A 27273-nucleotide genomic window follows, 5' to 3' on the forward strand; every position below is an offset into this window, starting at 1 on the left:
TCTTTCTGGGAAATGATTTGCATTTATAGGGAAACATTCTTTCCATGGAAATTCCTGGATTAACTTTAGAGGAAAGTAAGGCATTGAACTCCCATTCATGTACCTTGAGGCCAATGCAACATTAGGGCATTTGGGTCTTACCTTAGCTATCAGAATGCAATTTTAAGAACAATGTTGAAATCTTTTGTGTTACATATTGTAAAAGCCTGCTATAATTCATCAATAATATACATCTTAATCCTGGAGCAACAATTCACTTATACTATGATAGTTCAGTATTTCAAAGAACATAGGCAAACCCTTATTCAATCAATTTGATAACTATAGTTTATTGATAATTTTCTGTTCTTTTTGATTATATTCAAGAAAATGTAAACAAGGTGACATACTAATCTATCATGTAGACTATAGAATTCTAGGGCTTATACTCGAAAGGAAAAGTGCACTGAAAATCTTCAAGAAAAACAATCTAGGCTAAATAGTCACCTTGGAAAACAAGATGTTGTTTATGTACAAGGATTCATGAGTTGTTATACATGGATTTCTTGTGGTTATTTTAGATACATTTTTTCCACAAATCCCCTTAGGAAAAGAATCTGGTCTAACTAGTAAGCATCACCACTATCCCCTTTCTAAAGGAGTTTCAAATTACATTTTAAAAGAACAGATTGTAAGTGAGGATGAATCATAGCATGTAGTAATTAATATTCAATAAATTGGATCATAGACCATTAAGACTGGCTTTTCATTTACATGGTCCTTAACATTTTTAAAAAATAGGGAATTGATCAAAGCTATTCTTTTGGTGCTTGCTTTTATTGGTGGTAATGGTTGAATAAATCTATTGCCACTTTACTCAGAGACAATCTGGAATCCAGAACCAAACATACATCACTAACCCCCAGCCCTGGATCAGAAACTCAGATGGATGCCCAGTTTGCCCATGGAATGATAATCTAATTGACAATCAAGCTAGGCTCTTTGATAGAATTGTCCTTGCTGGAGATGGTAGGGGAGGTAAGAAAACTCTATAGAAAATCACTCAAAATTTCCTTTAGATCAGACCTTCTAAAACCTATAATAGATGAGATCTAGGAGGTTCTTTGACCTGAAGGTCAAGGGCAAGAAATTCAAATAATTTCCTAGCCAGAACCTGATGATCATCTAATCAGATTACACAAAAGAATTTGCTGTATAATGGCTAGAAGATAGTCCTCTTTTTCTCCTAGTTCTTGTGATTTAGAATGCAAAAACCTTGGGAAAAGTTGTCTGCTGTAGAGGTCTTCAAATTTTTATCAAATATTCTCTTTAGCAAACCTATTTTTAATCACTTATGCCCAGTATATATATATATATATTTTTTTTTTACTAATAAGCATATTTATAAATATTGGTGTACTAGCATATTATGCATTAAGATGCAGATAAAACTAAACATATAAAGAATAAGAAAAAATTAAATAAGTAATATCTTTAAGTAGCTAATTGTAATTATTAATGAAACAAGATATTTGAATATTACTTAATTTATTAATATCTTAGTGAGAACAATATAATTGATTATTTTAAAATCTTGTATTAACATTCTTTTTTATATAATAATGCAAATATCTGATTTTAAGTTTGTTTTATTTTTATATTTTACTTTAAAGTTTGTCAAAGTTGATACAAAAAACTTCACAAAGATATTTAATATTGATACATGGATACAAAAGAAAGCCATACTATTTTGCTTATTAAATCATTATACTTTATTTTTCAATTCCATTCAGCAACAGTGCATAAGTTTTTGTTGAAATCCAGCTAATAAATTTGCATTTTGCCTGATGTCGATTAGTCTTCTTACAAAATAATCAGATGGTATTATTTTAATATACAGTTTATAGAATTAAATTCTAAATGGGAAAAGTGAAGTGTTTGATAGCAATGATGAGATAAAGAATACAGGCTATTCCTATAACTGAGGTAGAATAATTGTGCAAGTAATGGGGAGTTGAAAAGTCCCAGAATATGCAGGCAAGAGTTGGAAGGAATGCAAGAGAAAAGATTGAGACCAATTCTGAATTCCTTTGAGATAGGAGAGAAAATAACATGGGGCCCACATAAAAGTTACTTTCTAAAATGATCTGTGTGCAAACCAGGGAATACAATATCAATTCTTGTTTTAATATTTTACTTTATTCATTGCTATTTTATTTATTTCTTCTGTCTTCTTTTTAACCAAATTGCCTAAAGCTTTAGTAATGTAATTAACTTTTTCAAAGAATCAGTTTTTAATTTTATTTGTCATTTTTACTGGAGTTTTAAAATTTTTTTCAATATTATATTTTTGCTTATTTGCTGGCTTTCTAATTTAAAAACATATTCAGTTCATTAATCCTCTCTTTTGTCTATTTCTAATGTATGCTTGTAGGGATGAACATATTAACCATACCCCAGAAATTTTGGTATGTTGTCTTATCATTATAATCTTATTTTATAAAATTATTGTTTCTGTGATTTGTTTTTTTGACTCATTCATAATTTAAGATTTTGTATTAAATTTTCATTTCAATCCATGTCTTTTGTTTGTGGTTCATAAATTGATTATTATTACTTTTTATTAGTAAAGGATATATTTACTATTTAATCCTTTTGTTTTCAAAATTTCTGTGCCCTAATAGCTATTAACTTTTATTATAAATTAGTAACTAATTCCTGTGAACCAATATGGCTTAGATTTATAGGATCATAGTCTTTGAGATGGAAATTACTTTAGGTGGATGAAGGATTCAAGATACAGAATATGACAAATTTTTGATCATTGGCAATGTGCGATTTTATTTGTTCTATGATTCATAGTTTTACAAGATTTGTTTTTTATTTTTCCTCTCCCTATCTCTCCTCTGCACCTCTCCCATTAGGAGATTTAGGATGGGAGGGAGAGAAAATGAATGCTTATTAATTAAAAAATAAAATTGAAGTCTTTTCTAAAGTAAGGACTTCAGTAGTAATAAACTCAAACTTTCTCACTTCACTGATGAGAAAACTGAGACTCAGAGAATATAAAGGAAGTAAGTAGCAGACTTGTTATTTAAAACCAGGTTCTTTACCTCTAACTCTAGTGTTCTTTCCATTGTATCACATTGATTTTATTTTCTTTATTTTGCATCATTTCATATTTCTTCTATATGGTTTTGAATTTTTCAGATCAATAATTTTAAATGGTTCATCTATAGTAAGTTACATTCATATTTTTACATGCAATATGCTTAACTATTCCCACTCAACCAATACCTAGACCTTTCTAATATTTTTGGCATTATAGTCATTTTCATTACAATGTCTTCAAATAATCATAAACTTGGAATGAAAAATTATGTGCTTTCTTTTTTAAATTTTTTTTCTTTTTTTAGTTTTTTTTTTTTTTGAGAGGCAAATGGGGTTAAGTGGCTTGCCCAAGGCCACACAGCTAGGTCATTATTAAGTGTCTGAGACCGGATTTGAACCCAGGTACTCCTGACTCCAGGGCCGGTGCTTTATCCACTGCGCCACCTAGCCTCCCCTATTATGTGTTTTCTAAACCTTAAAACTATAAAATATATTATTAACAGCAACAATAATTTATTCTACCACAACAGGATGCTAAAAATGCCTGGGAATCATTTAAGTAGCATATTGAATTCTTTCAGAGGAAACTTTGAACATTTCAATTCCTAATCCAAATATATTCTAATTTATTAACAATATTTAATTATGGAATAGATAAATATAAAAGCGAGTTGAATAATATCATGCTAATGTATCCTTGGAAATTCCATTTTACTTTGTTCTCTGTATATTGACTTCTCAACATTTCCCCAAAATACAGTATCATTTTAATTTCATATTGAATCATTCTTTCTGGAAAAGGAGATCTCAGTACAGGCAAGGATTATTATACTTTCCCATCACCATGATTTTTTGACCAATATAAAGTTCTAGATTTACATATTTATTGTTGAATATCACTTCTTCTATATGTCTGTTGAGACACAGGTATGTGGTTTGAGTATTGTTTCTACATTTTCTTTCAGCACAAAATCATTCCTACAAAGGTGTGGTCTAAGAGAGGGAGAGAAAAATAGGAGGGAAGGAGGGGAAAAAAATTAGTACAATAGCAAGACCATATTTTCCCTCATGAAAATATGCTGTTTATAGTAGTAGTTTGGTATCTTTGGAAGACGTGAAGTGATCAATTTGGATCTTGAAACCTGGGTTTGTGTTGTCATTCTTATTTCTTCTTTCACTTCTCACATCTATATAAGGGGATAAGAAAAGTTGTGCTTTCTTCCTCACAGGGTTGTGATGAGTAAAGTATTTTGTAAACCTTAAAGTTTGATGCATGAGTGAACTTATGGGAGGGGGTAGTCAAAGAAATTATTAATCATCAACCAATCATTCATTATTAAGCACTTATTCTGTGTAAAATTCTATGTTAAGTGCGGAGAATAAATATGGAAAAGTAAGATGCTTTCAAAGGGCTTAATTGGGGAGACAACACATGGAAGTTTTCAGCTGCAAGTCAACTAAAATGGTCCTGTGATCCCTAGGATACAATGTTTAAATAGATGTCATTTTCACTGATAAAATCATATCATTTACAAATGTTAAGCCTTTTGACAATAGGAATGGCTTTGGTGACTTTATTTGGGCGTTCTTCAGTAGTCAAATCTGAAGAGTTTGAAAGCATCAGCACAGGGATTACTTCCCAGGACAATGACTGATACCACTGGTTTGCAAGACTTTCAGTTTCTGAGTCCTGAAATGTCTACAAAATGTTCTGAGGGGAGATGGTAGTTAAAGTGGGAGCAGTGGTTTGAATTTTTTGGCACTGTTCTTTTCTCTTTCTCTATTACAGTGCCTTTCTGCTTTAGTTTTGCCAGCCATGTGTGTTATATAGTGGTTAATAGATGGTTGGAATACATGGCATCTTCTCCCAAGAAGCTGCCTCCTTTGATGATGACTGGGGACTATTAGAAATAGAACTATTGATCTAGGGGTTAATACTACTCCTGGGTCTTCTGTGTTTGTTTACAACTGGTGACAACTGATCAGAAGTAGTTGCTAGTGTACTGGGGGAGGTGAATCACTTCTTCATAGAATCTGTTGTTAATTTATACCTACCTTGGAAGATTCCAACTCTTGAAGCACTATAAAAAGTATCAGTTTTATATTATTTATTGCAAATGAGTCAATCCTAAATTATATTTTTTTTATTGTTTTCCATCATTAATTTTGCATCCCTAAAGGCCAGAGTCACAATGGTGGGAAAGAAGCAGGAAATCATCTGAACTCTCCCAAATTGCCCTCCAAACAACTTTAAATAATGCCTCAAAATGAATTCTAGAGTAGCAGAACCCAAAAGAAGATTCAGAAGAATCTTTCCGAAGAAAAAGAAAACAAATTTTCAGCCCAATTCAACAGGAAATGTCTTGTACTGTCATGTGAGTGGAACTCAGTTCAGAGAAGGTAATGCCCAGGCAAGTCAGCAGGGGACCACAACAGGCACAAGCCAGGAACAGACCTTGGGGGGCAACTAAACTAGCAGCTTCTAGCGATCTCAACTCACAGATGGTAAGGGGGTTTGAAATTTGCTAGAAGGAGATTACAAAGGTCCCTTGGTTGGCACTTGTTTCAGGACTCTGTTGCATTGCCTATAGTAAGATCCAGGATGCAGTTCTGGAATCCCAGTCCCTGGGTGAGGAGGAGCATTAGCCATCAGAGTTTGTGGTCAGAGGAAAGTCAGAACATTGGTCACAGTTCCAGGGGAAAGATAATTCTTGTGGTCACTCAAGGATAAGAGCATTGACCAGGAGAGTAGTAAAGTCAGTTCTTAGATCATACTACCTTGAAAGAAGAGAAAATTTAAAGATCCCCAAACTAGCTCTGAAAACAGCTGTGGAAAATACCTAAGCTTGGTATAGTATCCCCTCAACCCCAAGAGCAGAGCCCAACTTTAATATTAAGCTAAAAGTCAAGAAATATACTGGAGAGATAAGCAAAAAATAAACAATCCAAAAAGATCCTGACCACGGAAAGTTACTATAGTGACTGGGAAGCTCAAAACAGAAACTTAGAAGGCAACAAAGTCAAAGCTGCATCCAAAGCCTCAAAGAAAATGTGCATTAGTCTTTGATCCAAAGAAAATTCTAAGATCTCAAAAAAGGATTTTTAAAATCAAATAAAAGAAGTAGAGATTAAATTTGGAAAAAATGACAGTGATGCAAGAAAATCATGAAAAACGTTAATAGGTCAGTAAGGGAGGCAAAAAATACCAAAGAAAATGAAGCCTTAAAAAACAGAATAGGTCAAATGATAGCAGAGGTACAAAAATCCATTGAGAATTCCTTAAAAAGTAAAATGGATCAAACAGAAAAAAGATGTTCATTAAAAAAAGTAGAAATGAATGAATATAAAGGGAAGTACAAACATCACTGAAAAATAATTCCTAAAAAAACTTAGAATTGAAAAATAGAAACTAATAATTCCATAAGTCATCAAGAAACAATAAAATGAAGTCAAAAGAATGAAAAAATGGAAGAAAATAAAAATATCTCATTGTTAAACACAACTGACCTGGAAAATAGATTTAAAAGTGCTACTTTAATAATTATTAGACTACTTTAAAGCCATGATAACAAAAAAAAGCATAGACAGCATATTTCAGGAAATAATCAAGGAAAACTTCCCTGATATTCTAGAATCAGGGGTAAAATAGAAATTGAAATAACTCACCAATCACTCCCTGAAAAAAATTCTAAAATGAAAACTTCCAGGAATATTAAATCCAAATCCCAGAGCCCCCATGTCAAGGAGAAATTGTTGCAAATAGAAATAATTGAAATACTATGGAGCCATAGTCAAATAATACAAGTTTAACTGCTTTTATAATAAAAGAGTAGAGACATTGATAATCTGAAGTAGAAAAGAGCTAGGATCATTGCCAAGAATCACCTACCCAGCAAAACTGAGCATAATTCTTTTATTTGGGGGAAAGATATTTAATGTAAGGGGATTTTTCAAGCATTCCTGAAAAGACCAAGACTAAACAGAAAATCTGACTTTCAATCACAAGATTTAAGGTAAATAGGAAAGAGAAATTGTAAGCAATTCAATAAAGTTAAACTGTTTACATTCCAAAATAGGAAGATACTTGTAATTCCTATGAACTTTATCACTATTAAAGCAGTTAGGAATATACTTATACAAAGGTCAATGTATAAGTTGAATATGATATGATGATATCTTTAAAACAACCAAAGAGTTGGGGCGGCTAGGTAACAGTGGATAGAGCATTGGCCCTGGAGTCAGGAGTACCTGAGTTCAAATCTGACCTCAGACACTTAATAATTACCTAGCTGTGTGGCCTTGGGCAAGCCACTTACCCCCATTTGCCTTGCTAAAACATAAAAAATCCCCCCAAAAAATCAGAGTGAGAAAGAGAGAGAAGGGGAAAGAAAGATACATTAGGGTAAATTATAGGTACAGAAGAGCTTTTACAGTGTAGGGGAAAATGGTGTATGTGGACAAGGGGAACATTTAAACCTTACTCATTGACATTGACTCAAAGAGGGAATAGCATACACACATATAGACACAAAAACACATTTGGATATAGAAATATATCTTACCCTTTAGGAAAGTAAGAAAGTGGGATTGATAGAAGGAAGGGCAGATTAGAGAAAACAAAACATTTTTGAGAATGGATAAAATGAGAGAATAGGATAAATGGTGGAAAATTGAATGGAGGGAAATAAATAGCAATCATAACAGTGAAAAAAGTTTATACATGTTTCTTTGATAAAAGCCTCATTTCTCAAATTCATAGAGAATTGTCAAATTTATAAAAGTAAGAACCATTTCCCAATTGATAAAAATAGATGAACAGTTTTCAGAGGAAGTAAACAAAGCTGTCTATGGTGACAGGAAGACTGTTCTAAATCTCTATTGATTAGAGAAATGGAAATTAGAAAAACTCTGAGGTACTATCCCTTACTATCATATTGGCTTATATGATATAAAAGAAAAATTATTAATGTTGAAGCTGATGAGGGTAAAGTGAACCACTGATGCATTGTTGTGAACTGATTCAACTATTTCAGAGAGCAAAAACTATGCCTAAAGGACTATAAAACCATGCATACCTATTGCTCCAGCCATGCCACTAATAGGTTTGTAATTCAAAGACCTAAAAACCAAAAAGGAAACAAATCTATATGTACAAAAATATTTTAAACAACTCTTTCAGTGATGGCAAAGAATTGAAAATGGAGAGTGATGCATATTATCTGGGAAATTACTAAGAAATGGTGATTATGTTTGTGGTAGAATAATATTGTACTATGTGAAGTGACGAGCAGGATATTCTCAGAAAAACCTGGAGGAACTTATAAGAGCTGATGAAAAGTAAAATGAACAGAAACAGGAGAATACTGTAAACAAAAATAGCAAAATTATAAGATGAATAATTATGAATGATGTAGTTATTCTTAGCAATAAAATGATCTAAGACAGCTCCCAAAGAATTAAAATAATAATGCTATTCATCTCCAGAGAGAGAACTAATGGAGTCTGAATGCAGATTTAAGTTTTTTTTATTTAAAACACCTTTATTTGAGTTTTTGAGGTCTGCTTTCATTCACAATGTGGCATTATGTTTTGCATGACTGTACATGTATAGCCTATATCAAACTGCTTGCCTTCTCAATAAGGTGGGGAGTAAGGGAGGAAGAGAATTTATAACTAAAAATTAAAAAAAATTATTAACAAATTACAAATGTTTTCATGTAATTGGGAAAAGTAAAATATGAAACAAGCTTAAAATCGCATCACTAATCAATGTAGCTTTTGAATATTGTAAACTAATAGGAAAAAATCTACCAAATATAAACATTCTCTTTATAAATCTTATATAATTTCACAACATAATTTTTAGATGATTCATGCCTATAGAATTACAATATGCAAATCCTGATAGTTCCTATGTACCTCCCTATCCCTATATTCAATTAGTCAATAAGACATGCAGATTAAGTTTTTAGGCTATATATCTAAAGTAGGCCTTGATGACTGTTTATGTTTAGTTCAATCCCAAGTCAAGCCCAAAGTCATATAGATAATAAAGAACAGAACTGACATTTTAACTGCAAGATCCAACTCTTCATTCTTTCCTTGTCAAATCTTTCTTTACAGTGTAATTAATATCTACCCCTTCTTTTTCTCAAACTAGATTCTTGGTTCCCTGATACCATTATTATTTCAATAACATTCTAACTTTCTTTTAATCGTGATTCTTCCTATTCCATTTCAATCTGCACTTATTGTGAGAGTGGTGGTTTTTTTTTTAAACTCACTTGATGGGGGTAACTAGGTGGCAGAGAGCAGCTGAGTTCAAATCCAATCTTAGACACTTAATAATTACCTAGCTGTGTGATCTTAGGCAAGTCACTTAACCCCACTGCCTTGCAAAAACCAAAAAAAAAACCACAAACTCACTTGATAATACTTACCTCTACTTACAAAACAGTATTTCTATACCAAGAGTTTGATCTATATATTGAAAATATGAACTATATTTTCATTCTTTTGTTTTGTTTTGTTTTTCAAGGCAAATGGGGTTAAGTGGCTTGCCCAAGGCCACACAGCTAGGTAATTATTAAGTGTCTGAGGTCGGATTTGAACTCAGGTACTCCTGACTCCAGGGCCAGTACTTTGTCTACTGTGCCACCTAGCCACCTCTATATTTTCATTCTTAATCAACTGTTTCAGTATGCCATTTCTTTCCCCATCTCATTTTACAGATGAGGAAATTGAGGTAAAAGGGGTTAAATCACTTTCACACAACTAGTAAATGCCTGAGATCAGATTTGAACTCAGGTCTTTCTGACTTCTGATCTAATTCTGTCTACCACACCATTCCCAAAATACCACCTAGGAGAAAATACTGAAAGGAAAAATTTCAATTTTCTAACAGCCTTGAATATAAATTTAGGAAAAATGAACAAGAGGTAAACAATTAAATAAAAGCTTTACTTCTGCATTGCTCACATCCACTCTTTATTCTACACATAGCCACCAGGTAAGTTAATGCCATCATCATATCTTCCTTAAACTATTTCTAATTAATTATTCTGTCTTACCTAATCATACTCTGATTCATCTCCAACATGCTATCAAAGTAATTTTTTCTAAAAATACAATTCTGACGGTCACTTTCTGACGTAATAGATCCATTGTCACCTTGTTATTTATAGGAACAAAGATTTTTTTTTTGTCAAACATTTAAGACTCTTCACAGCTTGGACACAATCTACCCTTCCAGCAATATTATATATTACTCTACTTTACACAATCTAATCAAAATGTACTCCTTACTCTTTCTCATACCTGACACTTCATTTCACGCTACAAGCTTTTATTTATTTTCATAGTATTATGTTATAGTTCAAAGTACCTTAGGAGCCATCTAGTCCAGCCCCTTCACTTAATTTATAAATAACTAAAGGCCACTAACATTAAGGGACTAGTTCATGGTCACAGCGTTCACAGAGTTGAGAAGTGTTATTGTCAGAATTTGAAGATGGATTTCTTTTGATTCAAAATCCAGTGTTCTGGAAAATGAGATTATGTATACAAACCCCTTTGCAAAAATATTGTGGAAAAACACTGGTAGTCATGTAAGTAGTAATGGAAGTGAGTGGTAATAATGTTGATTTAAATGAAATTTCACCATGCTACCTGATCATGTCTCTCTTACTCAATTTTTCTTTTCTTTTACTTTTTACTCATTTTTTTCATATTTCTCATGGGAAACCATTAAAAATCCATATTTCTCAGTCTAGAATTTAATGTTCTCTACAATCTGACCTCAGTGTGCTTCCTGTCTTGTTTCCCCACATTATACTGCTGCTTACTCTTACTGTTTCACCAAACTAGTTCAATAATTGACTCCTAAAATAATTTAAAAAATTTTTCTTTTTTATTGTTTATGTAATTGCCCTTGTGTTAAAATGATCTTTTTCTGAATATATATTGGAATTCAACCCATCATTAAAGTCCTCCTTCAGTCCCCTTTTGACTTACAAATTTTGTTAGGAGAGAGGTCTATACAACAGGAAGTGAAATATAGCATTGAGCAAATATTGAGATATTCAGACAAAGTCTACTTTTTCTTCAAGTACCTGAATAATGTGATACAAGAAATTAGGTAGACTCATCTCCTTTTGTAACCACAATTTAAATTCAAAACAGATACATTTTACAAGTGTTCAACATTGAACTTGAGGAGATTTAGATCTAGTCCTAAATATACCACTTACTAACTTGGGCATCATTAATCTTTCAGATATCAGTATCTTTACCTATAAAATAGGACCAGTAAATCTTTCCCCTTACTTCAGAGATTTGGGAGATTCAAATGAAAGAGTGTTTGTAAAATGTTTAACTGTAAATGTGTAACTGTAAAAACACAATTTAAATGTTAGTTAGTAATGAAAAAATTATAAGATCTTATTTAAAATTATTTCATTTTTGAAATATTGATTCAGATCAAAGTTTCATGGAACATATCTACTGTGTAAAGAAAAGTATATTTTTCCTTGTTTAATGAGTAAAAAAATGACCTTTTTGTTTCCTTTAATGATATAGACAATGCATAATTTAAAACACTAAGATTTTTAATTTCTACAGTCTTTTTCTGTGACATATATGATCCTCCTATAGAAGGTTTGGTAGGCTACCAAAACATAAAATTCAGAATGTAAATGTTAGGTTGGGAAATATTAGGGAAAATTGTTATGTTTTCTTCAGTGCTGCCTATCAAAAGCAAAAAATATAGAAGAGGAAAAGTAGTTTTGGAAGTAAATAACTGGTTAAAAAACCTTGTATCTGGTTACAAAACTTGTGGAATAGGACTTAATGAAGCATACTTTAAAACATAATGACAGATTTTCAGTTAGATATGTAGTACAATAAAAAATAGACAGACAATTTTCACCATTTTTTTATGTAAATGGAATACTAGCGCCCTCCAAATTTGAAAACAAATTCTCCAAATAAAAACTCACCACACATATTGTATACATTACCTTTCTGGATTTGTAAGTGATCTTAATTTGATATGGTGAATCTTGTATTTGCATTTAGGACACTTATGTTTTGAATTCTTTTGAAAATATGTCAAAGCAATTTTTGAAATTTCTTTAAAGTCATAGTAAAATCCAGCAAGAATATTGATTTCTTCATAGATAGGATTTGTTGCCAGGTAACTAGAAAGAAAGCAGAACATATCATCACATGTAGTTTCAAATAGTCTTGAATCCTAAATAGAGTAAAACTTTACAAATTATGCTTGATGATAAAAGTACTGAATTATATAATTTGAACAGAAATATTAGAAGTAATCTTACATGTTGACATTATCTAAACTTAAGCCATTGGTCACTCTTCCCAACAATTTGACATAATGTCACATTACTAATGACAAAATTTATGTATAGTGTTTAATCAAAGAAAATTCTAAGTAAATTAAATTATTTTCACTTTTTATAGAAAAAAATAAAACAAAGTAGAATTTAGGATTGCTGTTTTCCATTAAAAATGATGCTTTATGTACCATTGTAGTATTTTAATAATCTAGAAATAATTCATATTGTAAATATACATTATACACACAGTAGTATGTAAAAATGTACATAGTAGTAATAATAGATATGAAATGTTCACATGGCTTATTTGTGCCTGGTCTGTGGAGCAAACCAAGTTCATGTGACTTTGTGACCTGACACTGTCAAGGAATGGCTTGGTCCTCTTTGAGAATGAAGGACAATAACTAACCAATATGAATTTTTTACTGTATTGTATTATTTAAAAGGACTCAACTTTTTTAACTTTTAAAATTTTTTCCATTTTTAAAATATAGACTTAACAACAAAAATTAAGAAATAACTCTGAATTGTGAGAATATCATTAAAATAATTTCATAAAACTACATTAGATACTTGAGTTAAAAACAAATAATCTACTGCCATTCAGAAAAAACTAACTTTCTGAAATAGACTTCTCTGTTGACTGAATTTCATAGTCAAAATTCACCTATACTGTGAATATTTAACTTAAAAGAGAAGACAATATGATGTAATGGGAAAAGCACCACATTTTATACAATGCTTGTATTTTTGCCAAATTCCAGTGAGAGTTATCTATATTTCAGTAGAAAGACAATCAAGATGGAAGACTACCTACTTCTGATGATTTACACAGGCATAAGTGACATCCCCAAAAGGAATCTTAGAAATACTGTCAATAATTGTGAAGTCTTGGGCATGAAACAAGACTATAGCAGTATGCACGTTTTCATCATTGTTGTCTATTTAAGAGGAAAATTAATTTGGAAAGTTTTAGCTAGTAATGAATGTGTATCTAAAAATGAGATTTGAACTTCTGAATTGCATCTTAAAATATAATTACAAATTCCTGACCAGAGATGTAGTAAACAATGGCTAATCAGAATGTATTTAACTAGCATCTTTATAATCTAATCAAAACAGTGTTTTAAAATAAGGAAGGGAGGAAAAATGGTTGGCATGTATATTGTGAAAATTAAGTACTATAATGAGTAACTACAAACAAAAAAAATAGCAATTGAGATATGCAGAAGTCCAAAAGGAGAAAAATCCTGAAATGGAACCAGTAGTAAAACCATATCCTCAAGCATCTAGACAGACTTTCTCAAAGATTAAGAAGTGAGAAGAAGTGGTTCTAGAATAATGAGGAAAACTTAATTCTAAGGCTATCACTGAGATTTGTTGGGGAATGAAGTCCATGACAGAACTACGAATTTGGATACTTTTTACCATCAAAGGAATAACAGGCAGTAGCATTGTATATGCAGAAGCTTATATAAAGAAGTCCAGAAACTGAAGAAATACTGAAGGTGAAGTCAAGTTTCATTATTGGAAGTTTGATATAAAGAGCATGACATGGTTCTATAAAAATGTCAACAGCCTGAAGTTAAGATAAGGAAAAAAGTTGGTCTTTCTAAATATTTTGTGGTAAACTATAAGGGGAGAATAAGGAACATCAAAGAAAGGATATACTTTTTACTTGAGAATTTGATGATGTTAATTGGCAACAAAGGGAAGACAAAACTGCTCAAATATAATTTTATTTCTATTTTCTCTACCAAAGAGAATGATATCTGCACTGTAAATGACAGAACAAAATTGACTAATAGGAAAGAGATATCCATTATTATCTGGGTTATAGGTAGTAAGAGACTATCTACTTTATGAATTCAAATCATCTGGCCCAGGTAATTCATATCTTCCAATCCTGAAAGAACTGGTAGATGCATTTGCTGAACTCTTGACAAAGATATTTTCTAAATTTTGGAAAAATCAGATATATTACAACATTGAGGAAGGATAAATTTTCACTCAATTTTCAAAAAAGTAAAGAAAATAAACTCTGTTTTGCTCAATGAATCAGATTTCATTTCCTGGGAAAATAAAATGAGGGAATCAATAAAGAAATGGTTGAAAACATCTGGAAATAGAAGTTGGGCAAAAAGGAGGTCTTATCACTTATGAATCATCACCCCAAACAGTATTTTCCTGTGCTTTTATAAGATTTCTAAATTAGTAGGTGATGGAAATTATGTGGTTTCAGTTTACCTAGATTTTATCAAGAGCAGATAAAGAGTTATATATTAGATAACAATACAATTATATGAATACAGAATTGTTTAGATAGGGCCATTCAAAAACAATTATTAATGATGCAATAACACCATGATAAGAGTTCTCTGGCAAAGTATCTCAGGAATCTTTGTTTCATCTGGTCCTATTTAAATTTTTAATTAATTATTCAGGAAAAGTGAAAGATGACATGTTCACCAGATTTGCAACTGACATAAAAGTAGGAGGGATAGCAGATACATTATATACTGGAAGTAGACTATAAAAGAATCTTGAGTAATTTTATCCAATTCCATTGTAGATAGATCTTTTCTGACTTTTCATTGATTTAGAAAATCATAGATTAGCATGATTTTTGTTGAAATGTATTTTTATTTATTTTATTAATCATTTCTCAATTATATTTTAATCTTCCAGGCATACAGGAATTTTTGTAGAAGTTGCTGTGACTTTGACTCCTCTGGGCTGGAGCATTGGAATGAATCTCATTCGATGAATTTCAGGAGGGAAAAATGTAAAGCCTTACAAAAATATGAAATAAATGATATTAAAATAATATTTATAAATATTACACTGCTAAACAACAAATATTTTGAAAAAGTAATGGTCATTTTAGTGACCTGTAAACTCAATATGTCATCATTGTGATCTCAGGCAAATGGGGTTTTAAGCAGCATTAAAAGAGGCATGGCTTCAGATAACAATTTGCCCTACCATGCCTTCATTAGATCTCATTTGGATGATTGTTTTTAGTTCTGGGTGTCACTTTCCTCAAAAATATATTGATAGAATTGGAGAGTGTCCAGGGGATGACATTAGGGAAGTGAAAGGACCTAGAACCTAGGTTATATTGGCTTCAATTAAAAGAAATGGCTATTTTTAGGCTAGAGAAGAGAAGATATAAATGGAAAAGTATATCTATCTTCAAGAGTTTAAAGATCTATTTTGTTGAACAGGAAGTAGCCTCATTCATTTTTGGATATAGAATAATATTCTCAAGAATTATGGGGGGAATGTGTAAGAGGCAAAATTAGATTTGATATAAGAAAAAACTTCCTAACAATTAGCACTATCTAAAAATAGCATAGAGGTCATGGAGATGTGATAGGTTCCTTCTCTGTTGTCTTTCAGGTAGCAACAGGACAAACATATGTCAAATATATTATTGTGAAAAATTCTTTTTTTATATAGATTAAAATTGAGAGCCACTGAGATTCTTCCAAATCTCAAATTGAGTATTTCTGTAATCATATTACTTACCTTTTGATTTTTGATTCTTCTATTTTCCCATTTTTATCTATTAATTTAATTTTCAAATAACCTTCCTTTATAACATTCTCCAAAATAACAATATCAAGAATATAATGATACACTGAAATACAAAATATACGGTTTCAAATTTATGTTAACATTATCAATGTAAAGGTGGATTTAAATATTAGAAGTTAGATTCATATAAACATCTACTATTTACTTTTGAACATTATTTTCTTTTTAAATTTTGAGTTCCAGATTCTCTCTTCCTCTAGCATAGACTGAGAAAGCAAGAAATATTAACTACGTATGTGGAAGCATGTAAAATATATTTCCAAATTAACTAGATTTCAAAAAAACAAGAAAAATTAAAAGGTGTGAAAATATACTTCTTCTAGCCTGCAGACTTTATCATTTCTCTCTCTGATGTTGGATTACATTTTTTTTATCATGAATCCTTTGACGTTGTCTTGGATCATCATATTGATCAAAGTATCCAAGTATTTCACAACTGATCATCATGACAATATTGCTGTTAGTATGCAAATGATTTCCCATTTCTTATTTCATATCAGTTTACATAGGTCTTGCCATGGATTTTTCCGAAAACATCTCCTTCATACTTTCATATAGCACAACAGTACTCTATCATAATTGTATGTCATAACTTGTTCAACCATTCCTCAATTAATAAGCATTCCACTCAATTTCTAATTCTTTGCTACCACAAAAGGAATTGCTATAAATATTACCTTTTTCCTTTTTTCTTTATTCTCTTTGGGAGACAAAGTAGGATTGTGTGGTAAAAGGAAATATACAGTTTTATGGTCCATTGGGCTTAGTTCCAAATTACTCTTCAGAATGATTAGACCAGTTCACTACTTCACCAGTAGTTCATGAATGCTACATTTTTTTTTCTTTTCCCTTCCAGTATTTGTCATTTCTGAAGCTAAGAGGTAGTATCTCAGAGTTGTTTTAATTAAATTTCTCTAAAGAACAATTATTTAGAGCACTTTATGTGACTATAGACAACTTAGATTTCTTCTTCTGAGTATCAATTGAGAAATGGTTCTTATTTTTGTATAATTAACCAAATTCTATACTTATTAGCCAGAGAAACTTGCTGTAAAAATTTTTGGTATTACATCAGTGACTATGGTACCTTTTAGCAAAATGTAGTTTTCCTGATTATCTCTTTTAATTGCATTTATTTTTGCTCTTGCTTTGTCATGATTGTTACCCCCTCTCTTAAGTTAAATTCTTATTATTTTATTTGTGTAGTCATATAGTGAAATGGATTGAATGGAACAGGCACAGAGGAAGATATTTGGATTCAAAGTAAAGCATTTCATTTCTTCACAGTCTTCTAATTCTAGTGAGTTGTCTTCATCAATTATGCTACAAATAAAGCACAGGAACAAATAAGTGTATAGTGGAAGAGTCCAGCACTGAAGATCCTAAAGCACTGTGAAATTAAAGTCAGAAGAGAAGAAGTAAAATATATGACCTTTAAAATTCCTAAGTTTAGTAGACAGACTCCTGAAAAATAGAAAATATACTGACTAAATCAAGTTTTTAGGTGAGAAATATCTCCTTTTTTTGAGTTCATGTGACTGATGAAATATTTCTACCACAATACAGAAATTATTAGGGCTAAAAACCTTGGTAATGCTCTGTATGGATCAAATTAAAGAAACAATGATTTTACACACTGCAATCTTATATAGTCCTCTTTGGCCATAAAAATTAAAGACAGATTCGTAATCTTCCTTAAATGTCATAAAAATTGAACAGGTTTAAACAACCATTATCTCATACCCAAACCTGGTTAAGCAAATTTTATATGTAAATTGTCAGAGAGATTAGACTAAATTTAGAAAGTTGGCAAATATGATTGAGATGGAAGATTTACATTTCATCAAGATAGCTATGAACACTAGTACCAGGGAAAGCCTTTCTACATAGTTAACCAGAGAAGATAACAAATGTTTTACAACAAATACTTAGGTCAAAGAAATTATTTACCTCCTTCCATATCATATTTGTGAGATATTTTAACTGTGGCTCTCTGAGAATCACCCCAATTTTAACTTTACTAATATAGACATGATCTTAACTATGTGAGAAAAAAATCAAAATAATTCTTAAACTGTCTGTGTTCACAGGTAATGAAGTAGCTAGCCTTGTGGGTAATTATAGAAGGACAAAAGTTCACAAAAAAGTGAATTAAGATATAATGGGCTACTTAATTTTATTTCACCTTTCTTAGGGTTTTTTGAACAACAAATGTTATTCATCCTTCATTTTTTAAGGGGACCAGTGACATGGGATAATGTCTTAACTTATTCATGAACTTTTAAGTGAGGCAGAGTTGTGGTCATCAGCCTCACTTTTTCTTCCAGAGTCATTGAAATGCAATGGCAGGACAAAAATCAAGAAAATTGGTTAATAAGCCCTGGCAATATGACTACTTATTGAACATACTATACTGGGAATTTCTTGCAAGTAGAGATTGAAATCATTATTAATAATATGAGGGGCATGGGAATAGCTTTGCTTTTCTTTTCTCCATGATTTGCCCAAGTGAAAATTTATTTGTAAAATTGTTTTTCTTTCCTCTTCTCCCCTCTGTTCCCTCTCCTCCCCCACTCCTTTCTACTTTCCCCTCCCTTCCTCTCCTCTCCTCCTCTTCTCTCCTCTCCTATCTAATCATATCTCACCTATTCTGAACTGATTCTTTCCCATTCAATACATTTTGATTTGATTTCTGTTGGAATTATAAGATTTCATTTTTATTAATTTTCATAAAAATCTCAGTTTAAAATTGCAAATGTTATGACTTTTATTCCAGCTTTGTGAGACTTTCTCATTCATAATTTATTGTTTAATTCTCATGTTGTCAATTTCTGCATGAAGATTTGTAATATTTAAATTTATTTTTAGAATTACTGTCTAAATTATTCATTTCTAAACCGAATAAGCCTAGTTTCTTTTATTTTACCTTATGTCTCTACTTCTATTACCATTTATTCATATTGTTGTGCTTTTTCTTTAAATTATGTTTTTGTTTAAAAGCTTTTTATAATGAAACTTCCCTTCTAGTCTAAATTCTAGCACTAATTTGCTTCAGTGAACTTAATCAAATCACTTTAAGTTTTTGGACCTTAGCTTCTTACATTATTTAAGCCTAAAAGAAATTATATCTATGTTAATCTGATGAGCCACTGGTCCTGTGACTTAGGTTGCCTCCATTCTTATAGCTAAGAAAAGAAAAAGCTCCAAAAGGACTAGAACAGAAATCACAGAGACATGAACCACCACTTTGGTATTTGAAAATGAGTTGTTAAAGGAAGAGAGGGGGAAAAAATGATAGCTAGTTGATTTTTTTCTTAATTCCTGATGTGATCTTAACTATACTACACTGTTAGATTAGCAATGAATATGCTATGAGTAGTGATGGTAATTCTCTGACTATCCAGTCCAAGGAAAGTGCTAAGTGCTTGAAGTATAATAATAAACAGGAATTTTTCTTCATCATAAAGCAACTCACATTCTTTTGAGGAGATATAAAAGATACAAAAGCAAATAAATATTAAGTAGTTTGGAGTGACAGAAAGCACAATCATTTGCAGGGGAAAGAAATCAAGAATAACTTCACTGTATTAATGAAAGCTTGGAGATGGGATGCTGAATTTTAATAACAGCTAGCAGATCATTTTATCAGGAAGGTAGAAGGCAGGATGGCTAGTAATATGAAATAAGACTCTACAGGGAAATTCCAGGCTGGCAATTTTGCATTTTATCTTAGAAGCAAAACAAAAATGGAGAATTTTGAAAAGAAGAAGGATAATATAGTCAGACATGTGCTATAAGATGGTTTTGGCACCTGGGTTAGGGATGTTTGAGAGAGAGTAGAGAATAAAAGTAGATGACCAACTAGTGATTGCAATAAGAGATAGGGATCAACCTTTTTAATAGAGGTGAATGGATAGATTATGAGAACTTTTGTAGAGAGGTAACTGACAAATCCTAGCAGTTGATTGAATTGGGGGGTGGGGATAGAAAGGAAGACAGAAAAATCAAAGATAATTTAAAGGTTGTAAACCTGGATGACTGGAAGGATGATGGAGCCTTCAAAAAGAAGAGGGGGTGGCTAGGTGGTGCAGTGGATAGAGCATTCGCCTTGGAGTCAGGAGTACCTGAGTTCAAATCCAGCCTCAGACACTTAATAATTACCTAGCTGTGTGGCCTTGGACAAGCCACTTAACCCCATTTGCCTTGCAAAAAAAACCTAAAAAAAAGATTAGGTAGAATGGAAATTGAAGACAGAGCAGGCTTGATGTCCTAGTAGCTGGGGGAGAAAGAGAAGTTCTGAAAGTTATGATGAGGACATGGGTATAAAGCATCAATAGGAAGATAGCAACTGGAAGTTGTATAGAGTTGTTTGAAAGTTGTACCAGGGGAAGGGAGTTCTTGTTTATGTAAAAAGTAACTCTGAATTACAGATATAAGGGGAGGAGGAAGTAGGAGGAGGTAGAGGTTTGTTAGTTATAGCATGGAGAAAGTGCCAGTAAGATGTGGAATTTGTTGCTTTGGCATCAAATCTTCACTCTGTTACTTTCTTTTCTGTTTTGGGCATATCACTTAATCCCTTTGTGCCTCCTTTCCTCATCTGCAAAATGAGGGAATTGAATTAATTATCAGTAATATCCTCAGAGATTTGAAGGTTATGATAATATGATACTTTGCTTGTAAAGATGAAGATAACATTCTAATATATATATATATATATATATATATATATATATATATATATATAAACCTAATATTATCACGCATTCTACTACTAATGGTTCTACATGCCTGATTTTATATTTCAAGGATTTGTTACTCTCCCCAAAGATGATTCTTATATATAGCAAATTATAAAGTTGAAATTCTTAGATTCTCTTCAGATGAGTGAAGAAAATTTTATAGTTAAAATATATTTCTACAAAGAAAATAAATTTGTTGGACCTGAAATTGTTTAAAAAAATCAACCTTGTGACTTGCCAGAATTTGTTAAATAAAGATAAATTTGTCATTATATTTTGTTCTGATAGAAACAAAGAACATGACTATCTCTACAAATTAACAATTTTCTTCAGTGTTTGATGACATGGAAGTCATTTTCAATTCTTAAAATCTGTAAAAATTTAGCCCTAATTAGATACTTCCAAATTGAAAAGGATCTGATTATGAGCATAATATGTTTTGATACTTGAGGACTTACCCACATATCTGATAGACATCATCATATTGAAGAATGATGATTATTATTTTAGCTGAAGCAGCTCCTTTTTTTTGCTGTTTTTTTACAAAGCAATGGAGTTAAGTGACTTGCCCAAGGTATTAACTAGTAAGTATCAAGTGTCTGGGACCAGATTTGAACTCAATTTCTCCTAACTCCAGGGCAACTACTTTCATAAAATAATACAATCTTTATAAATCAAACTTCTGAAAAGATCTTGTGTTTTTGAAGGATAATAGAATGAGTAATCAGAATAAAGTATGAATATAAAAAATGTTTTTAAAAAGTTTATAACTTACAACAGAATGGCTCTTTATCAGCAGTATCAAAATAAACATTCATTCCAGGAGGCTGCCTTTTAATTAAAATGTCTTTCCACTGGTCCACATAATAACCTGCAATTTGAAGCATGTAAACCTTAAATAAGATTGCAATGGAAATAAACTACATGAGAATTTCTGAGGGAGAAGAAAAATGATTCAAATAGAAATATCATTATTTTTTGAATTGGCAATAATTCACAAAGATATTCCATTTCTTCAAATACTCTCAGCCCCTCATACTGAATATAGCTGTGTGTATTTGTGCCAAGATTTTTGCTATTATATTGTGACTAAGTCTCTGCTAAATGATATTTTGAAAAATCTAATGGAGCAAATTGTTAATATTTCATAGTACCAATCTTAAATCAATCTTCAGCAGAGTCTGCAAATCCACCAAATATTAATTTTGTTCACATATTTGTCTCAAATATGTGTATCAAAAAGGATCAGGAGATATGGATTCTAGTCCATTATTTTAATAATCTTTGGCAAATTACTTAATCTCTTTGAGGTTTGATTTTCTTCTTTCAAAAATGAGGATCTTGTATTATGTGAGGTCTCTTTCAGCTCTAAATATCTAAAATGTAGATTAAAACAGTCATTCATAGATTTTTTAATTCATAAATTTGTTTAATATTTGGGGAGTAGATGACTGAATAAAACTGAGTCATATACATATAATGGAAAATTTTTCTATCAGTGATAAGTTCTAAAAAGGTGGATGCTGATTTGTTCATATTTAGTTTCAATGATAAAAGTTTAGTTTTTGATCTAAATTAACCTTCTTTAGGTAAGTTAGCCTAACTAGAACACTCTGATAAGAAAACAGGAAACCAAGCAAGTCAAGCCATTATTATAATTTCAATTATCATCTTTCAGACACAAATACAATTTTTGAGACTTGAATCCAAGAGCCTTGAGAATAGCTATTCTATCAAGAACATAAGCTCTGTTTCCATCCAGGCTCCATAACCATCCTTGAGGAGAGCAAATACTGTGGAGAAACTGTCACTTGTAGGTAGTTCAATGGTTATGGAAGTAACTACTATCTTAGACTAGACTAGCAGCTATCATCAGGTAAGGAACTCTTGAAGAGAAGCAAACTGGCAGTTGCTTCTTTGGGTGCTGTAGCACTTGACTCCTTAGTAGCCACAGTTAATGAGGACCAGAAAAATAAAATTCTCACTGCCAAAATCCTTGGTACTGTCCACCCCATTATCAGTATAAATGACATTAAAGAAGATGCCCTACCTTATTCTTTTTTGCTGTTCCCTAAAGATCACAGAGTCTTTCCATCTGACATAACTGAAACTTCTGAATATGTTAGCTCCTCATGTTAAATTGTGAGTTCTTGGGAAGAAGGAATGAATTACTTTTCTATTTCTACCCCTAGGATTTACTGAATATTTGAATAATGTTTTCCATTCATTAATTATTTTAAAAATAGTAAATATGAGCAATACAAAGAAATAAAAAAAATGAAGAAGAATTTTGCCAAGTGAATAAGTCAATCCATGAATGTTCATTAAACTTCTATTATCTGCAAGTTATTTGCTAGAAACTTGGATGTCGTTCAGTTGTTCAATCTCTTCATTACCCTATAGACCATAATATGCCAAGTCCATCTATCTTATACTATCTTTTGAAGTCTGTCCAAGTTTATCTTTGTTTTTATAACATTATTTATCCATCTCATATACTCTGATGTCTCCATTTCTTCTTGTCTTCAGTATTTCCCATTATCAGAGTATTTTTCAATGAACCCTGTCTTCTCATTATTTATCAAAAATTTAAATACTTCTTAATATATAGCTAAAATGTTCAAATTCAATATTTGACCATCTAGTGAATAGTCTGAATTCATTTTTTAAAGTATTCACTGATTTGATTTCCTTGCTTTTCCAAGGGACTCTCAAAAAGTCTTCTCCAGCTTGGTTTCTGTGGTATTTAATTTTCTTTATAGGACCACTCTCACAACCACACATTATTACCAGGTAAACTGTACCTTTACCTAAACAGATCTTTATTGGTAAGGTGATGTGTCTCTGTATTTTAGTATGCTGTTCAGATTTTCTATAGTTTTATTTCCAAGGAGCAATTTTTTAATTTCATGGCTAGACTCACTATCTGCAGTGATCTTTGAGCCCAAGACTATAAAACCTCATACTGCCTCCACTTCTCCCACTATTTGCCAAGAATTGATGGGACCAGACTAGGCTCTTAGTTTTTTTTGCTGTTAAGCTTCAAGTCAGCTTTTACATTCTTTTTTACCCTCCTCAAGAGGCTTCTTAATTTATCTTCATTTTTTCTTTTGCTATCAAAGTGGCATCATCTACATATCTAAGATAGTTGATGCTTTTCTTGCTAAACTAAAAATTCAGGTTTTTGATTCATCTAACCTAATATTTTCCATGATACAAGTTAAATAAATGACAATATACCATCTTATCCTACTCTTTTTCAAATGTTAAACTGAATAACTGTTCCATGTTTATTTCTAATTTTTGCTTCTTTGTCCTCACAAAAGTTCCTCAGGAGACAAATAAGACAATCTGATATTTTCATCTATTTGAGGACTTGCCTCATTTTGTTGTGATATAGACAGTTCAAAGCTTTAATGTAGTCAATGAAGTAGATAGATTTTTTCCTAGGAACTCCTTTTCTTTCTCCAAAATCCAACAAATATTGGCAATTTGGTCTCTAATTCTTTTGCCTCTTCAAAAACCTTTTCTCAGAATCCTTGGTTCATTTATTTTTTTTATTTTTGGTTTTCAGTAGGCAATGGGGTTAAGTGGCTTGCCCAAGGCCACACAGCTAGGCAATTATTAAGTGTCTGAGGCCGGATTTGAACTCAGGTACTCCTGACTCCAGGGCCGGTGCTCCATCCACTGCGCCACCTAACCACCCCATCCTTGGTTCATTTATTGCTGAAGATAAACTTGCAGAATCTTAAGTGTAAATTTGCAGGTGTGTGGAATGAAGGAAATTGTCCAATAGTTTGAACATTCTTAGGCATTGTGCTTCTTTAGGATTGATCTTTTCCAATCTAGTTTAGTTTTTCCAATCACTGTTAGCTTTCCAAATTCGCTGGTATACTGAACACAATATTTTAACAGCATTATGTTTTAGGATTTTAAATAGCCCAACAGAAATTCCTTCAGCTCCGCTAACCTAATTGCAAGCAACGCTTCCTAAGGCCCACTTAAGTTCATTCTCCCCAATGTTAGACTCAGGATCAATAAGTACACCATTGTGGTTATTGGTGATGTTAAGATCTTTTTCATATAGTTCCTTGTTTTTATTCTTGCCACTTCATCTTAATCTCTTCTGCATCTAATTAAGCCCCTAACATTTTTGTCTTTTATCATGTTCATTTTTGAAGATTTTTCTTAATATTCTTAATTTTCTTGAAGAGATCTCTTTTCTTTCCCAATGTATTGATTTCTTTTATTTCTTTACATTATTTATTTAAGAAAATCTTATTTCTCCTTGATATTCCTTGAAATTCTGCATTCAATTGGGTATATCTTTCCCTTTTGGTTTCCTTTTTTCCTCAACTATTTGTAAAGTGTCATCAGACTTGTATGCAAAGACAAAAAAGAAACTACCTTACTGTCAAAGAATTCATATTCTAAGGAAGAGAAAAGAATCAGAGCAATATAACTAATTACAACTATTTAAAAAATCACAATCTCAAAATTAAAAATACAGAAAAAATCAGAAGGGTACATGGAAACAGGATATTTTGTTAGTTAATATATATACTTTAAAATGAGCTATAGTTAATGTGGAGGATTTAGTTATATGTACAATATTTTTTTTAGGTTTTTGCAAGGCAAATGGGGTTAAGTAGCTTGCCCAAGGCCACATAACTAGGTAATTATTAAGTGTCTGAGGCTGGATTTGAACTCAGGTACTCCTGACTCCAGGGCTGGTGCTCTATCCACTACACCACCTAGCAGCCTCTTATGTATAATATTTTAAAAAATATTTATTTCAATATTTGCTTCTTCTGATAATTACTAAGTTAATTTTTAAAAATACTTCAAAGATTGCTTTAGGAGAAAACTATGGAATTTGTTGTTTGCAAGGCTGAATGGAAATAAGCATTCAGTTACATTGCTGATGGGATCAATGACCACTCTAAATTTTTGAAGAATAATCTGTTAATAGACACATGAGTTATAAAACTAGTCATACTCTTTGTTCTAGATATTTCACTGCTGGGACTACCCTCCAGTACTGTCAGGGGAGGAGTACCTAACCATACAGAAATATCTAAAGTTACTTTTCTCATAGAACACATAGTCTTTAAATAGACCATATAAACAATTAAAGGAGGACATGTGATTAAATTATGAAATATTAATATAAAGGCTACCATGATGTAGAAGAGAGAGAGTTTCAAAGCCAGAAATCCTTAAGTTCAAGCCTTGCCTCTGATACCCATGTGATATATGACTAGTGACTTAACTGCCAGGCATTTAACCTCTCTCTGTTTTAGAAAATCCTAAGATTATACATTGCATAGAAGGTACCAAGTGCATTGGTAAAAAGTTTCTTCACACAAGAGACCTCTAAATAAAATCACTGCTCTAATTCTTAGCCTCCTAAAGTAATATAATAAAATATTATGGGATCATAAAATGACATTATTGAAAGGGAACATAAAAAATTTATAAAAGGTATATATATTAAGCAATTATAAAAATGTGCATGTGTATGTATATATATAATCGTATATATCATGTTTATAATTTCACAAGTTTGTATAAATAGATATGAATTTAGGAATCAAAGAGCAAATGAATTTTCGTTTTTGTTGCTATTAAATTATATGTTATAATATGGTTGGATTTATTTTAATGAAAATTTAAGGAATTTAAATTGTAGGGTTTAAGCGAATGGATTTTCCTTTTTTGTTAAATTGTATGCTATAATGTGGTTATTTTATTTTATTGAAAATATAGGAATTTAAATTGTAGAGTTTTATTCTTTCTGTGGTTAGGTTTTTGCATTATTATACTTATGAATACTATAGAAGCATGTTAAAGGAGTCATCACAGAATATCATTATGGGCAAGTAAGGAATGACAAAATGAGAGCCTTTGTATCTTTGAGTATGCATGCAGTGTTAAGAGAACTAGAAAAGATGTCCAGAACAGTGCTTGCTCCCCTGTGGCCAGTTTAAAACAGCATAAAAACAAAAGGTGCATTAAGTAGAAAAGACTATCCAAATCATTAAGATGATACATACTGGAATCCTGTAGTTGTGAATGCTAACTTTACAAGGAAAACCCCCATGCAAACAACATTTATGACTCAAAGACAAGGTTATAATTTCTTCTAGGTGCTCACAGAACCCATATACCAATTAGATACAAAAAAGGAAAATCCCTTTTCTATGACACTTAGAGGCACAATTTCCCTAAGGATGTGAATTAATCATTGACAGTAGCAAAATATAAATACTTCAAAACAGCAGGGATAAAGAAACTGATCATTAGATACTATGAGAGAGAAAGTGTCTTGGATGTTTATTTGTAAAAGAACAATTCACAGAGATCTTACTTTGAAGAAATTCTTCAGTACTCAGAAAATAATCAGTAAGTGGTAGGGCTCACTTGTTAGTTTTTAAAGCTGACATCATTCTGTCTTGTATCAGAAGAATTACTGCTGCTCTACCCAA

General features: G+C 31.6%; 1 protein-coding gene across 1 annotated transcript in view; it reads right to left on the bottom strand.

Moving 5' to 3' along the window:
* Positions 1-3986: 3986 nt before the first annotated feature.
* The window catches only part of LOC141520294 (lipase member I-like), a 71753-nt gene continuing 48466 nt past the window's right edge, over positions 3987-27273 (bottom strand). The window contains 4 exon segments of the mRNA XM_074232050.1: positions 3987-4083; positions 12108-12287; positions 15978-16089; positions 21561-21656. Coding sequence (XP_074088151.1) covers positions 3987-4083; positions 12108-12287; positions 15978-16089; positions 21561-21656 — 485 coding nt within the window.

Source organism: Macrotis lagotis, chromosome 1 (assembly GCF_037893015.1).
Source record: "Macrotis lagotis isolate mMagLag1 chromosome 1, bilby.v1.9.chrom.fasta, whole genome shotgun sequence".
NCBI classification, from domain to species: domain Eukaryota; kingdom Metazoa; phylum Chordata; class Mammalia; order Peramelemorphia; family Peramelidae; genus Macrotis; species Macrotis lagotis.